Genomic DNA, 13,790 nt, shown 5'->3' with positions numbered 1-13,790 from the left:
ACTGGAAGAAAGCCCCCAACAGTTGTATCAAGGTTTGTCTGCATCTACTGTATAAAGCGCGACTCTTGGGAGTGCTAAACTGAAAGGAAATTTTCCACATTTCTTAAGATAGAAACACCAAATAAGATAAATTCTTTTGATCAAATAGTAGCTATATGTAAAATAAAACATATGAGTATTTAAATCACAATGCTATTTTGTCTGTAACACTTTTGATTCTCTACTGTCATCAATTCAGTATACCAATAAGATACGGATATGTCATGCTGCATGAGTTAGCAGGTGGGGATTATTTAATACAACAGCTTTCCCTTAGGTCCTTTACTACTTTATCTCATCAATTTTTTATTATGAAATTACTCTTTTCAACAGAGAAGTTAAAAGAATAGTACAATGAAATTCCTATACTTAATGTCTGTCATCTACGAACATCTGCCATCTGCCCTCTCCCATCTCTACACACAACCCACATCCCTATGCAGTGCTTATTTCCGGGCTGAATTATTTAAAAATAACTTGCAGACATCATGGCACTTACCTTGTCTATGATTTAAAGTGCTTTCTGTTTAAAGTAAGGACATTTTCCTAAACCCAACCATAGAACTATCATTATTACTCTAAAGAGTAATAGGGAGACTTCTTCAATTATCCCAATAATTTATTTGAATATTCCTCACTAAATCTAGTCTACCCTAGGTCCAGGTATTTCATTTGTTTATAGAGACCCTGTCTGGAAATCTGAAACCGTAAAGTAATTCAACAGTGACTCGGTTCTGTTATGTAGAAAAGAGAAAATTTCTGAGGTCAGTAACATTCAAGTAAATGGATGATGGCCAGGAAAACCTCGATAGTGTAACTATCTCAAAATGCTTTTGACTAGACAAGCTCATGGAGGCCTGAGCTGTTTTCATTCATCTACGCAGACCCAGTCATGGAGGCCCAAAAATGTGAGCCTTTTTCTCTGTTGACCAAAGGTCAGAGAGTTGGAACTTAACTCTATTCCTTCAAGGTTATTGTGTTTCTACTTCAAAGAAGCCACCTAGAGATATAGATCAGCTCAGCGAGTTCTGCTCTCTCGAGGTTATTGTCAACAGGTGTGGCTAATAGCCAGACCTTGTATTTTAGGAATAGAGAAGTAGATATGTTTCTACCTCAAACAAAAGTCGAAGGATCAGATTATAGGGGTCCAGTTCCTTTACGGAGATAACGTTGGATTCCACCCAGGGAGTGGTTTGCCATAGAATGTTTTAGTCTGGGATGTGAGTGTGACTTGTTTTGTTCTATCAACAGAATGTTTAACTATGGATGTAGCCTGTGACCTTCAACTGGTCTGTTCATTTCCTTGTATCATGTTAATGTAGGTTTTTTTTTTTTGTCTTACTCCTACCTTTTGGGGTCAGGGTTATTTTAAGCAATTGGAAATTAAACAGGGGCAATTTCCGTATTCACTGGAACTCTCTCCTGGTACTATTCTATATGTTTCTGTTTCATTAATTTTAAATGCGTCTTTGTATTCCTTATTATATTTCTAAATTTCAGTGCCCCTACTCTGGCAAGAGGTATTTTTGTCAAGGCTGCTCCCTGACACCCACTGTGCAGCTACATAGAGTATGGAATGTCTGTTGTGTGCAGCTGGCCTCAGCTTGCTCAGCTCCTCTAGTGAGGAGGAGTCAAGGTAGCAGAGAGCCCCAGGTCTCAATCCCCTAACATGTTCACTCTTACTGCTGTTTACTTGACTGCAAAACATCAACATCATCAACAACAACAAATAAAACCAATCCCACCCTAAGCCCCACAAGAACTGAAACCAAACAACCCAAACCCAAACTAAGCCTTAACTTCCGTGCTTCTTCTTTCACATGCCGCCTGGCACTGAGCTGGCACACTGGCCACTCTGGGCTGCCCTGAAACCAGCCAGAAACAGCCTGAACTACTTGGGCTATCAAGAAAGTATACTTTCTCCCCGCCCCCACCGTACAACTCTTTGCATTCTTCGTATTTCTCTTTGTACATCTCAGCAGCTGATATAATTAGTTATAGCATATGTTTAAAGTCATTTATAAACAAAACGATAACATTAGGAGTCAATCCACAAAAAGTAGCAAAAAGATGTACAAATCAAAGCTCATTAGCTTCATGGTTTTATTTTTCTAAGAAATTTCATGCGGGGCTATATATTAAGCTTCATTTGTGGGTTTGCAGACTGGAGAGATGAAGTGAATGTCACAGATGTTATAGTTTGAGTTTCTCAAAGCAGTTGGTATAATGAGATGGAATTTTCATTATAGAACTGGCCTGGATAAGAACCACAGTAGTAAGAATACAAGATCAGCTTATGCATTAGGCAATGAGTCACAATGGCAAGCTGGACGGACATTTGTCTCATTGATGCGGAGTAGCAAAGGGGCCAGTGCAGAGTCCTCACCTTTATTCACAAGCTGAAAGCACAGGGAACCTTAATAAAGCTGCAGGTGCGGAGTCACAGGGGATTGACACAGGGACAGCAAAGGAAGATGTGAATTAGGGTAAAAATACTACAAATACAAACATTCATTCAGTGTAGGGTCATGATATTCCTTATCCAGCAATAACTTCTAATAAATTGATCCATCAATATAATCATGTGTCTCCTTTCCACAGCATTACAGTTGGGAGTGAAAGTTAATTCTTGGCTGAAGGCCTCCTTTTCTACATCATCTCAGTGAGTGATGTGAACCATTCTACATCTTAGTCTTCTTGCAGCTCTTCCAATGCATGTCGGCCTGCAATGCTACTCTAGAGACCTCCCTTGGCTACTGTCTTCTCCAAAGACCCTCCCTTCCCCATCAGAAAAGCCACCCGATTCGGGACAGCAGCACAGCAAGTGGAGCAAACAGACACTGGGCATCAGAACGAGTGTGTGGGGAGCAGAGACACACGGAGGACGGCTGCAGTGGACTGGGCGAGACATGGTGAGAGGATGAGAAGCAGGACCAGAGCCTCTGAGGTTCCCAGGAGTCTGCACTCTATTCTAAACAAATGTGAAAATACTGGGGAATTTTAACTGGTAGGGTTTTAGGGTCTGAGCAAGTGAACTCTATATAGGCCATTGAAACTGATTTCCAATTGGCTCAAACAGAGGTAGGCTAACGACGCCACCTCCCTCTGTTCTCTGTCATTTCTTATTTCTTCTGGCAGGAAGATGCTGTTTTCATTTTAACCACACACAGTAATCTAATAAAACTCACTTTTTCTTTTAATTAAAAAGTTAGTGTGTCTGTGTGTGTGAATGAGCGCACGCGTGTAACCAAACACACACACACACACACACACACACACACACACGCATCATGGTGGTATATAGAGGTTAGAGGCCAACTCTGTGGCGTTGTTTCCTTCTACCTTCCATGGGTTCGAGGGATTGAACTCAGGTCATCAGGCCTCTGAGCATCTTATTAGCCAAAACTGAGCTTCCCCAATCACAATCCTCATGTGAACACCCAGCATGCAGGAATCAGAAAAGCATAAAAAATTCACTAATTTAAGCTTAAAGGTCAGTGGACCATGAGTCAGTCTGTGGAGAGATACGGGCACAAAGCTGCTCTCTGAGTCGATCTTATATGGCTTATCCAGGCATTCTAGAAGTCTTCTGGCTTGGCAGAAAGCTGCAATCCATTCCCACAAAAGAATTCCTTTCAAGTGTCAAAGGTGCTAAAGGGTACTAGGAAAGGAAGATCTGTGATAACTTGATGACCTGAGTAGTATTTCTCATTTGATATACTAAAGCACAGCAGAGACGAGAATGACTATCAACGATTATCAATGGCATCACATGCTTTTGTAAAAATAATAAAACTTGGTCATTGTTTTGTGACAGAAGTAGAAAGTCACCTTCGCTACAAAATCAAAGCATCTTAACGGACAAACAAGACCATCCGTGACAGTGAGCGAAAACAGTCAAACAAACAAAGAAAAAAGCGCAGAGGAAGTCCCTCCTTTTCTCCCACGCCCTGTCAAATTTGGCAGGGCTGGGGATAAAGCCCAAGCTTTCACACATGCTTGGCAAGCACACTGTACCACTGAGACACGCCCACACTCCTCGAAGGAAAACTTACTGGATGGTTTCTTACTCCTCCAACCCACGAGATTTAATCTGACTAATATTTCACCTTCATAAAAGACATCAGTATCTCCCACCCTTTCTGAAGCTGCAGAGAGTATCAATAACCATCTGCTTGCTGCAAGGGATGGTGATCTCATCGGGCAGCTTTTGGAAAGTGAGGAAGGGACAACAGACAGAATATCTTAAAGATGGACTAGATCCAGGGGTGGTGCACACCTATAATAACAACATGGGATAGGTGAGCTCAATAAAGTCTATGGCAAGACCTCTCACCCCTGCTGGCCAAGAAAAGAACTAAAACATAAAAAATGTATTAATCATTCACAAGATGCATACTATCATCATAAAAAGGTAGGCAGATGTGTAGGATAATATGAAAATAGAAGAATTAAAGATATGAGAAAGTTAAAAAGCCAGTATTCTGTCTTCAATACACATAAAAAAATCTAGCTTAGGGGCTGCAAAGTTGGCTCAGTGGCTAAGAACATTGCCTACTCTTCCAAAGTTCCTGAGTTCAATTCCCGGCAACCACATGGTGGCTCACAACCATCTGTAATGAGGTCTGGTGCCCTCTTCTGGCCTGCAGACATACGCACAGACAGAATATTGTATGCATAATAAATAAATAAATAAATATTTAAAAAATCTAGCTTAGGTAAAAATAGAGGAAATTAAAAACTGAATAGGCAGCATTGAGTGACTGTAAAATGTCCATTTGTCTGACCACATTCAGAAGAGAGCTTTCAGCATGATGTGTCTCAGGATAGTGCTATCTGCCCGAGACGGGATTGGCTGGGTCATCCACAGCCCCACCTTTCTCTAGTGCATAGAGAAACTCTGAAAACATAGTCTTCAAATTTTAAAAGAAAATAGAAGCAGCATAGGTCCAAGGGAATAAAATTCCTATCTGCTGCTGATCTAAAAAAATAATAAATCAGAATTTCTTTTAAAAATTCCCAATGAAAACCCATTTCTATTTTCTTACATGTGTATTTATGTTCTTTTCTAACAAATGTCAATTTAAAAACAAGACATTTGGTTAGGAAGAGAGACCAGACTTGATAGAGGATGCTTGGGGTTAGAAAACAGTCCGAGTTACGCCCCTTCCGATTGGCTCACTAAAAGCCACAACTGCACACATCCTGTATTCCCTGACACCTCTGACCTTGTCCGTACATCGGAATAGCAACAATAACATAGCCATGCCAAGTCCATACAGTGAATGTACATGTGAAGATGACTTGTAAATTCTAGGCATCAGAGGAAAAAGCTCAAAATGGTAAACTTAGGAGGCAGATAAATACTGTTCGGGTTCTGAACTCATAATTGATTCAAAGGCTAAAATTATTCAATGGCCACTCGTGCTAACTCAGTCTATGCTGGACTGTTACTAACCACGTTCTATTCACCAGGAAATGCCATCCTATGCTGATTTTGGGAAGATTTATTCCAGATGCAGTACTAGAACTTACAATGTTCTACAAAGACAGGCATCAGGTGAGAAAGCTATAGAAACATATTTATGTTTTAATTTAGGGAGATTGATAGACAATAATATTATCTTTTACTAAAAATCTGTAAAAACTATAAAGAAAAGTGGCCTGGGAAGGAAAACTCTTCTCACTGGGAGACACGAAATTTCATTTTGTTGCTTTCTTGTGGAGTGAGGTGAGATATATGAAAGGGGTTTAAAAATAAGACATACTTTATCTCCAGAGGACTAAACTGCTAGGCAGGCTAAACTTTTCATAAATTATTTAGAGTCGTCACAGCTGCCATTTATAATAGTTATTAGAAAACCCTTCTCTGGCCTGGAGAGATGGCTCAGTCATTAAAGATGAGGCATACAACCAAAGGTCTAAGAAGCATCCTTCCTACCCTCATGGGCATCCCCTCCTTCTAGCTGAGTGACGCTATGTCTTCCTCCCGAGTTCCAGGACAGCCAGAGACACACAGAGAAACCCTCTGAAAAAACCAAAACCAACCAACCAACCAAAACCAAGAAGGAGGGCAGGTACACAGTAAGCTCTGGTTCAGGGAAAGGAAGCTCCGTTTTCAGGCATATTAAACTTAAACTGCTGGTGATAAATCACCATAGAAACACTTGATAAAGGAAAATTTAGAGCTGGGTCCAGAAGAGAGCAGGACGGATTGGATGGATGGCTACTCACTCTGCCTACTCCCCATCAGCACCAGTCAGGCCTTCAGTGTGGGAGAGCCATCACGGAGACGCATGCACTGACATCAGCCCAGCTGGATAAGAGCCAGAATAATGAAAAAGATCTAGGGAAAAGCCTTTTTACTGGAAGCTAGGGGAAGGGTGTAGGCTATTCAGATCCTCCAGAACCTTCCCCAACTCTGTAGTTCCTTCAGAATTTTTTTCTCCCATAAATGTGTACTATTAATTAAAACATCTTTTTATACATGAGAGGTATCTTGTAATCATTGGCAACTCTCTAAAAAGGACCAGCCATACTAACTTGGAACTCCCACATGATGGAGCAGGAAATGGGGAGATTGCAAATATGATCTGTCTTCCTGCTTCTAAGTCAGTCTCTCTCACTTTGTATTGATGGACCCTGTAAACCTCTGCATTTCCAATCTCAATTCAAGGCTGCATCTTCTCCTTATGTAGTACTAGCACAGGGGGAACATCCGAGACAGTGAGCACCAAAGCCCAGAATAACAGTACAAGGCATGCGGGATGCCAAGCAAATGACTACGAAAGCAACAACTTCATTTTTCATCTCTCCCGGGAATCTGAGCAACTTTATCTTTCCTCACCGCCAGAATGACCTCCCAGTGTGGACAAGACCTACTGAAAGGCTGGTGCTCAGGAATCGTTAGCATCTTTCTGAATCTCCAAGTAGGTTTGCTCTTTCCTAGAATCTGACAGCCTTAAATGCACTCTCTACCTTCACTGTCTCCTTCCTGCGACACTGACGGGTGAGGAGTCCACATTATTATCGTGCAGCCCAGCTCCAGTTCAGCACCGTCTCCCTGCAGCAGCCTGCCTTGGCTCCCCCAGTTCAGACGGCTCAGTCTTCCGCTTTCCACACCTGGAATCTTCGGGCCCAAATACATCTCTCCTGATGTCTTTACAACTTGCCGTCTTTCTACATCCTAATACTTAAGACACTATTGTTATTTTGTTACTGGCTAATACTTCCCGAATGCTTCCACATGCCAAGTATTATTCTAAGGGTATTACATGCATTGCTTCGCCTAATCCTCAAAATTTTATAAGCCACTCTGCATCATGTGTTACTAAGACATATATGTGGATTCTTATATGTACACTCTTACGATATGAAGTATAGCTTGGATTCTTTGCCTAACCACTGTATAAAGTGGGGACTCTACACATGACAGTAGTTTAATTTTCATTTGTATTTTGTCTTTTGAGGTGTTTCTTGAGAACACAGCAAAGATAATTAAATTCACAGTCTCCTTATAATGTACTTAATAAGATCTAAAGATAAAGGAAAACTTATAAGAAACTGCTAAAGGAAAATTAGCCAATTGCAAATAACAGTCAAGATCAAATCATAAATAGGAAAGTGTTTTAAAATAAAATTAACATTAAAAATGCACAGCTAACTATTGCGGGAGCTCCTTCTGCTCCTCCAGCCAATAGCCGCTGAGATACCAGCCCATTGGGGCGTGGTCTCTCTCTTTAAAAAAGCAGCCACTTCCCTCCTCTCTCTCTCTTACTTCCTGCTCCACTCCTGGTGACTAGACTCCCTTCTTGATTGGGCAGAGGGCTGTTGTCTGGGACAGTGATCTGTAAGTTTTTTCCCCTTTAAATAAATAACCATTCTATTAATCATAATTCCAAACTGGTGTGGGATTGGTTGTGATTTACGCCTTGGCCTTCAGCTAACTTACAAGGATAAAACTTTTATGCTTTTTATATGCTGTTATCATTTTTTAAAGAATAAAGATGCTGAGGTTTTCAGATTTGCTTGCTTGTGGATAAAACAAAGTAAGAAAGGCTACTATGGTGATTGAGCCAGGCACGTAATTCATAACAGATAATGAAGGAAATGCTAGCACATTCCAGTGAAAAGAAGACAAGGAAAAAACGGCTAGCCAATTCAATTTGGATTAGCTGAGTGCGTTTCTCCCGCAGTGTGTGCTGAGCATCTAGAATTAGTGAAGGTATGTAGATGTTTTTTCAGGTTGGGATAACTCGGGAAACAGAGTCAAGGTTCTCTCTGCATTTCTAGTGAATACTTCAGTCAAGAGAATACAATTTTCTGTTTCACGACATGTACGTGGAGTCTCTTATTTTGTGCATGCTTGCAAATCTCCTTACGTAAAGGTGGGAAAAGGGACGAACAAGACTGACTTTTGTCTGTACTTCTAACACAGCAGTCACACTTTTGAGCTCTTACCAGTTTCTGCTTCTGAAGCTCCTCTCTGAGGACCCTGTCTTCCAGTAACACATCACACAACAAGAAGTAGTTGTCCTGTTCTTCTGTGGAGACAGTAGAACAACAGCTGAGAAAATGAAAATTCCAGGAATATTTACTTCTTTAAAATCGTGTGGCTGTGAAGGGGTGGAGAGGGGGCTCAGTCAGTGAAACGCTAGCTGTGTAAGCGAGGACCTTGACTTGGAGCCTCCCCGGGGTGCTGGGTTCCTTGGTTTTGCTGGCCAGCTAGTTATGCAACTGACGGGCTACAGGCTCAGTGAAAGACTTGGACTCAAAAGTTAAAGAGTGGTAGAGGCCAACATCATCTTGTAGCTTACACTCTGTGTGTGTGTGTGTGTGTGTGTGTGTATGTGTGTGTGTGTGTGTGCCCATTAGTATCTGGAATAAAATTCTGATGTAGATTTAGTCAAGCAAAATTAAAAACATCAGTTTAATTTCAGCTACCATGCAAGTGAGAGCAAGTGTAATTTAAGGGAGTGAGATTATTTGTATGAGTTTTGATTTCCGTGGATACTCAACTCATGCTCTTACCAAATGGAGCTGTGGAATTGATTCTTATCACGCTGCAAAAATCTGTGATGGGCTGTTCAGTGAACCTTTTTCTCCAATATAAAATGTACCTAAGAAATGATATTCAGAAGGATGATGAGACTCAATATACAACTCTTAAATGATAGGATCATACAAGAATGTCTAATTACACCACATTAAAAAGCAGATGTTAACTGAACTGCTAGAGAAGACATGAAGAGAAAGGCAGTGGGGCATTGCAGATATGAGATATATTTAATAAAACCACACTACTCTACAAAGGCATGAAATGAGTAAAACTTACAACTCTGACATTCAATAAACAGGTATGTAAGGAAGTCAAAATGAGTTTCTTTTGGTTGTTTGTTTGAGACAGGCTCTCTATAGCACAGAAGAGCCTTGAACATGCTATGTTATTGAGGCTAGCCTTGAGTTCCTCATCGTTGGGCCTTCACCTTCTAAATTCTGGGGTTACAGGCAAATGCTACCACACATAGTTAAAGTGAATTATTTTATTGTGACAATGAAGTTTACTAAAATAACTTTATAGTTGACATGTAATGAAAATGTAAGAATTAGGGGGTCAGAGCAGTTTAGAGCACTGTATGCTCCTCCAGAGGATCCTCGTTTGAGTCCCAGGACCCACATCATGGCTCACAAGTATCTGTAACTCTAGTCATGGGATATGATGCTCTTTCCTGGCCTGTGTAGGCACCAGGCATTCTTGTGGTACACACACGTGTAGGGAAACCATCCATACATAACACATAATAATAAATAAATCTAAAGACAATGTGAGAATCAGAGAGGCTTACGACACCCAAGAAGATGAAGAGAAGATTGAGCGGTCATCTTCAGTAAACTGAGATATCAGCATACAGTCAACATCTGGACAATTAGGCAAGCGTCTAAATGCCCACACTGTGCCAAAAATAAATGAAATGTAGCCTTTGGAAAAACAGCTGAGCTAACATTTCATATTTAATGAGTAGAGTTAGAAGAAGTAGCATATGGGCTAAACTTAAAAGCAAATCAGAACCCAGTCCTGTACATGTGCGGGAAGAAAGTAAATGACACGATTCAGCCAAGCTGCTCATCCTTCCATGCATCTATTATAACAGGATGAATTATAGTGTCACCTCACAGACCAGAGGGCACCAACAGGAGAATGTGGTCTTCCTCAGGATGAGCAAGAGATGGGAAGACTGACAGTATTGTTGACAGTTTATTGGAATACACAAATTACAGATAAGAAAAGCAAGTTACACCAAAAACGCAAAGCTTTGTTTTAAAAAAAAGGATGAAATTTACTGAAATACTGGAAGAACATAGAAAGGGTAGGATCTGGACATTTAAATGGCTTGATACAGCATCTAGCAATGGTCTACCAAAGTCAATACTGCGAGAATGTAGGTGAGTCGGTGGGGATGTCTGTGGGGTTCTCTAGCCAGCAGCTCCCCACATTTGTGTCCTTCTACTCTTCTTTCAGCATATTTGTCACCTCATGGTGTTCTGGAGGCAGGGGAGTGCCAGATTAGAAAAGAGTCTACTGAGAGAGATCCGAGGAAAAGAGAACCATGATATGAGCTGGCAAGTAAATAAAAATGGCCAACAGAAGACGAGGATGCACAAGGAAAGAAGCCATGAGCAGTAAGATAGAAGCAAATATTTAGTTCTTGCTCCTCGTGTCTAGCAACCCTGGAATCTAATGTGAAGGAGGAGAAGCAGACATGCTGCACACATTCCATGCTGGTGCACACATGGTGTTAGGATCCACGTGGACACAGCAGACACGCTGCACATATTCCATGCTGGTGCACACATGGTGTTAGGATCCACGTGGACACAGCAGACATGCTGCACATATTCCATGCTGGTGCACACATGGTGTTAGGATCCACGTGGACACAGCAGACACGCTGCACATATTCCATGCTGGTGCACACATGGTGTTAGGATCCACGTGGACACAGCAGACACGCTGCACATATTCCATGCTGGTGCACACATGGTGTTAGGATCCACGTGGACACAGCAGACATGCTGCACATATTCCATGCTGGTGCACACATGGTGTTAGGATCCACGTGGACACAGCAGACACGCTGCACATAGCCGTGCTGGCGTCAGGCATTTGGGAAGGACGTCAGAAACGAGGACAGCTGGACTACCCCTACTGGAATGCTGGCTATTTCAACTTTAAACAAGCTGTCTTTCTAAAAATCTAGATAGAGTGGAAACTTGAATGAAATTTTCTTGAAAATCTAATCTAATAAATAAATGATAATTAGGTTTTCAGACTAGTATAAAGGCCACTGAAACCTGAAGCTATAGCTGCAAGACTGCAATTTCATCACTAATCAAAAGACAAATAAGTTTGGGCTCTCATCTGTCAGATGCGCAGCACGTCACAGGCAGTTGCTAGTCTCACTTGACAAACATGAGACCAGTGCTTGCATTAACCCGCCTGCTCCACACCACAAGGCTAAGAGGCCCGCATTCCAGCCCAGGCTTGCCTGTTTATTGCCATAGTCTTCTCCACTGCCGATAATGCAGGCTGCTGCTTTAGAAGACCCACGGCAAGGACGAGGTTGCTGCCAGGCAATGACACGGCGGCCTGAGAGACAATTTACACTATATTATTACACTGAGGCCACTCGTCACTTTCCAACGAAATGGAGCCTTTTCAGATTCTCCAAACTCTATGCTCTTGGTAATTACCAAGTCAGCAACTACTGCGAGGTCTCCTCAGTAGGAAATACATTTTTTAATTAATCATGATTTAGATGCTCATCAATAAAAGATTGAAATAAAAATATCTAAAGAAAACCCCCTGAGCATAATTTTCCATATCTGTGTAGAGATTACTCTCTGTGTAAGATAGAAACCATATTCCAGTCAAGAACAAATTTAGTTTTTTTTAGAGACAAAACCAAAATTTACCTTTGGAAATCTGCAACCAGTTTCACATCAGCTATGACAATCTTATGCTCAATAATCATGTGTTTCAAAAGTTTGTCTTGTTCAGCCACGGGAAAATGTTCTTCACAGAAAATACAAGGCACAGATGGAGGCCCCGCTAAAGCGGTGGAGCCACCTGGGCTTTCTGGCAGGGAGAGCGGCTCCAGGATGCAGTCTTCACTGTCTGGGAGAGGCACAAGAGAAGAAGAAAGAAATTGAAACCAAGCCTGCTCTTTAGATGGACGATTTCTTACCTTCTGCATTGAAGGAGTCTGAAGGCATTTTACTTATTAAAAAAAGAAGAAAACCCCCAAACCAAAAACACAGCACCAGAGAGAGCCTTGCTCTCATTTAAACACAGCTACGGCCATACTGCAAAGGACCTTGGAGCCACGCGCTTTGCTTGAATGGGGGAAACGCATTTGTTGAAGTAGCTGTTGAAGTTTTCTTCTTGGGTCCTGGCTAGTGGCTGCATTCAGAGTACTAGGAAGTGGAAACAGCAACAGCTGGCTTGGTGTCCCAGTGACCACATGACTTAGTAAGTGATCGGACAGCCCACGCCAGGCTCTTTCTAACACATCTGAAAACTTCCTCATTTCTACTCCCATGCCATGTACAAAGAACACACTTCCTACACTGGCTTGAAAGAGCTTGTGCTAAGTGGCCAAGCAGCACTCTCTATGTTATGTCTGTCATTTGCTCATTAAACAGCCATGTGTCACAGCAAGGCTTTTGTGAGCCAAGTGTTAAGACACTCAGCACATACACAGTAAACACTTTCCTCGCCCCATGCTTCCTTTTTCTTATGTTGCTCAGTGTCTTCACGTGCTTAGTGTCTCTGTGTCTCTGATTTCAGGGTGTGACACTCAGGCGGTTGTGCCTGGACCTCTCTTTAGTCTGCCACGGTGGAACCCTGGTCCTGCCATCTTATTCCAGTTCTTAAGTAGGCAGTAACTGGGAATAGAAACTAGGGTTCAGCCTTTGCAGTTGAGAAGGAAAGGAACTTTCCTCAGCGAGAGATAACTGCTGGGCTGGATGCTAGGAGGCTGGGGCAGGAGGACTGCGGTGGCATTTCATTTGTATTTTAAGAAATAAAGCTTGCGTAAGATCAGAGAGAAAAACAACCCCATTGGTCAGTCTTACAGACCAGGCAGCGGTAACAGACACCTTTAATCCTACTAGCCACACTAGTTGTCATAGAAACTGGGCAGTGCATGCCTTTAATCCCAGTCCTAGAGAGGAATATAAGACAGGAGGAGACAGCTCTCAGTCTCTTTCTCATTCTAAGATTCCCAGAGACAAGATCGCCATTTCATACTGAGGTCGAGGTAAGAGCCAGTGGCTGGCTGTTTTGCTTTTCGGATCTTCAAGTTGAACACAAATTTTTCTCTGAGTTTTTATTAATTGTGCTTCAGAGGCTCTGAAGTTCAAATCATGCTGGGACTACAGAGTGAGTTCAAAGCCATCCTGGGCAAACTAATGAGACCCTGCCTCAAAATAAAAGGTAAGATGAGGGTTGGAGACACATTTTATTGATAGAAAGCTTACTTAACACATGTGAGCACTACTGTCAATCCCTAGCATTAAAAAAAGAGAGCTATTCTGCAATGAATTTCAGAATTAGGTTAATATCAATATTTTTCTGTTGCATTTTATTTCTTATTTTTACTCTTACCTTATTACTTAAGCATTCTTAACTGAGTAATATTAAATGTCACTGGTACATAGTTGAGCATGGCCCAGATCAGCTCAGTCACATA

The 13,790-nt window shown here is 41.6% G+C and overlaps 1 protein-coding gene across 2 annotated transcripts in view; it reads right to left on the bottom strand.

Annotated features, from left to right (window-relative positions):
- Positions 1-13,790, bottom strand: part of Znf277 (zinc finger protein 277) — an 87,971-nt gene that overhangs the window by 25,016 nt on the left and 49,165 nt on the right. Inside the window, exons 1-4 of one of the 2 annotated variants that reach the window (XM_075947651.1) lie at positions 13,198-13,243; positions 12,013-12,214; positions 9,070-9,158; positions 8,500-8,582 (exon numbers count right to left, since the gene is read on the bottom strand). In XM_075947651.1, the coding sequence (XP_075803766.1) occupies positions 8,500-8,582; positions 9,070-9,158; positions 12,013-12,214; positions 13,198-13,228 (405 nt within the window). In that variant the 5' untranslated portion in view covers positions 13,229-13,243. Of the gene's footprint in view, positions 1-8,499; positions 8,583-9,069; positions 9,159-12,012; positions 12,215-13,197; positions 13,244-13,790 lie in introns of those variants that run through there. The other variant, XM_075947650.1, reaches the window with a different exon arrangement.

This window comes from Microtus pennsylvanicus, chromosome 14 (assembly GCF_037038515.1).
Source record: "Microtus pennsylvanicus isolate mMicPen1 chromosome 14, mMicPen1.hap1, whole genome shotgun sequence".
NCBI classification, from domain to species: domain Eukaryota; kingdom Metazoa; phylum Chordata; class Mammalia; order Rodentia; family Cricetidae; genus Microtus; species Microtus pennsylvanicus.
This window is presented reverse-complemented; position numbering and strand designations above follow the sequence as displayed.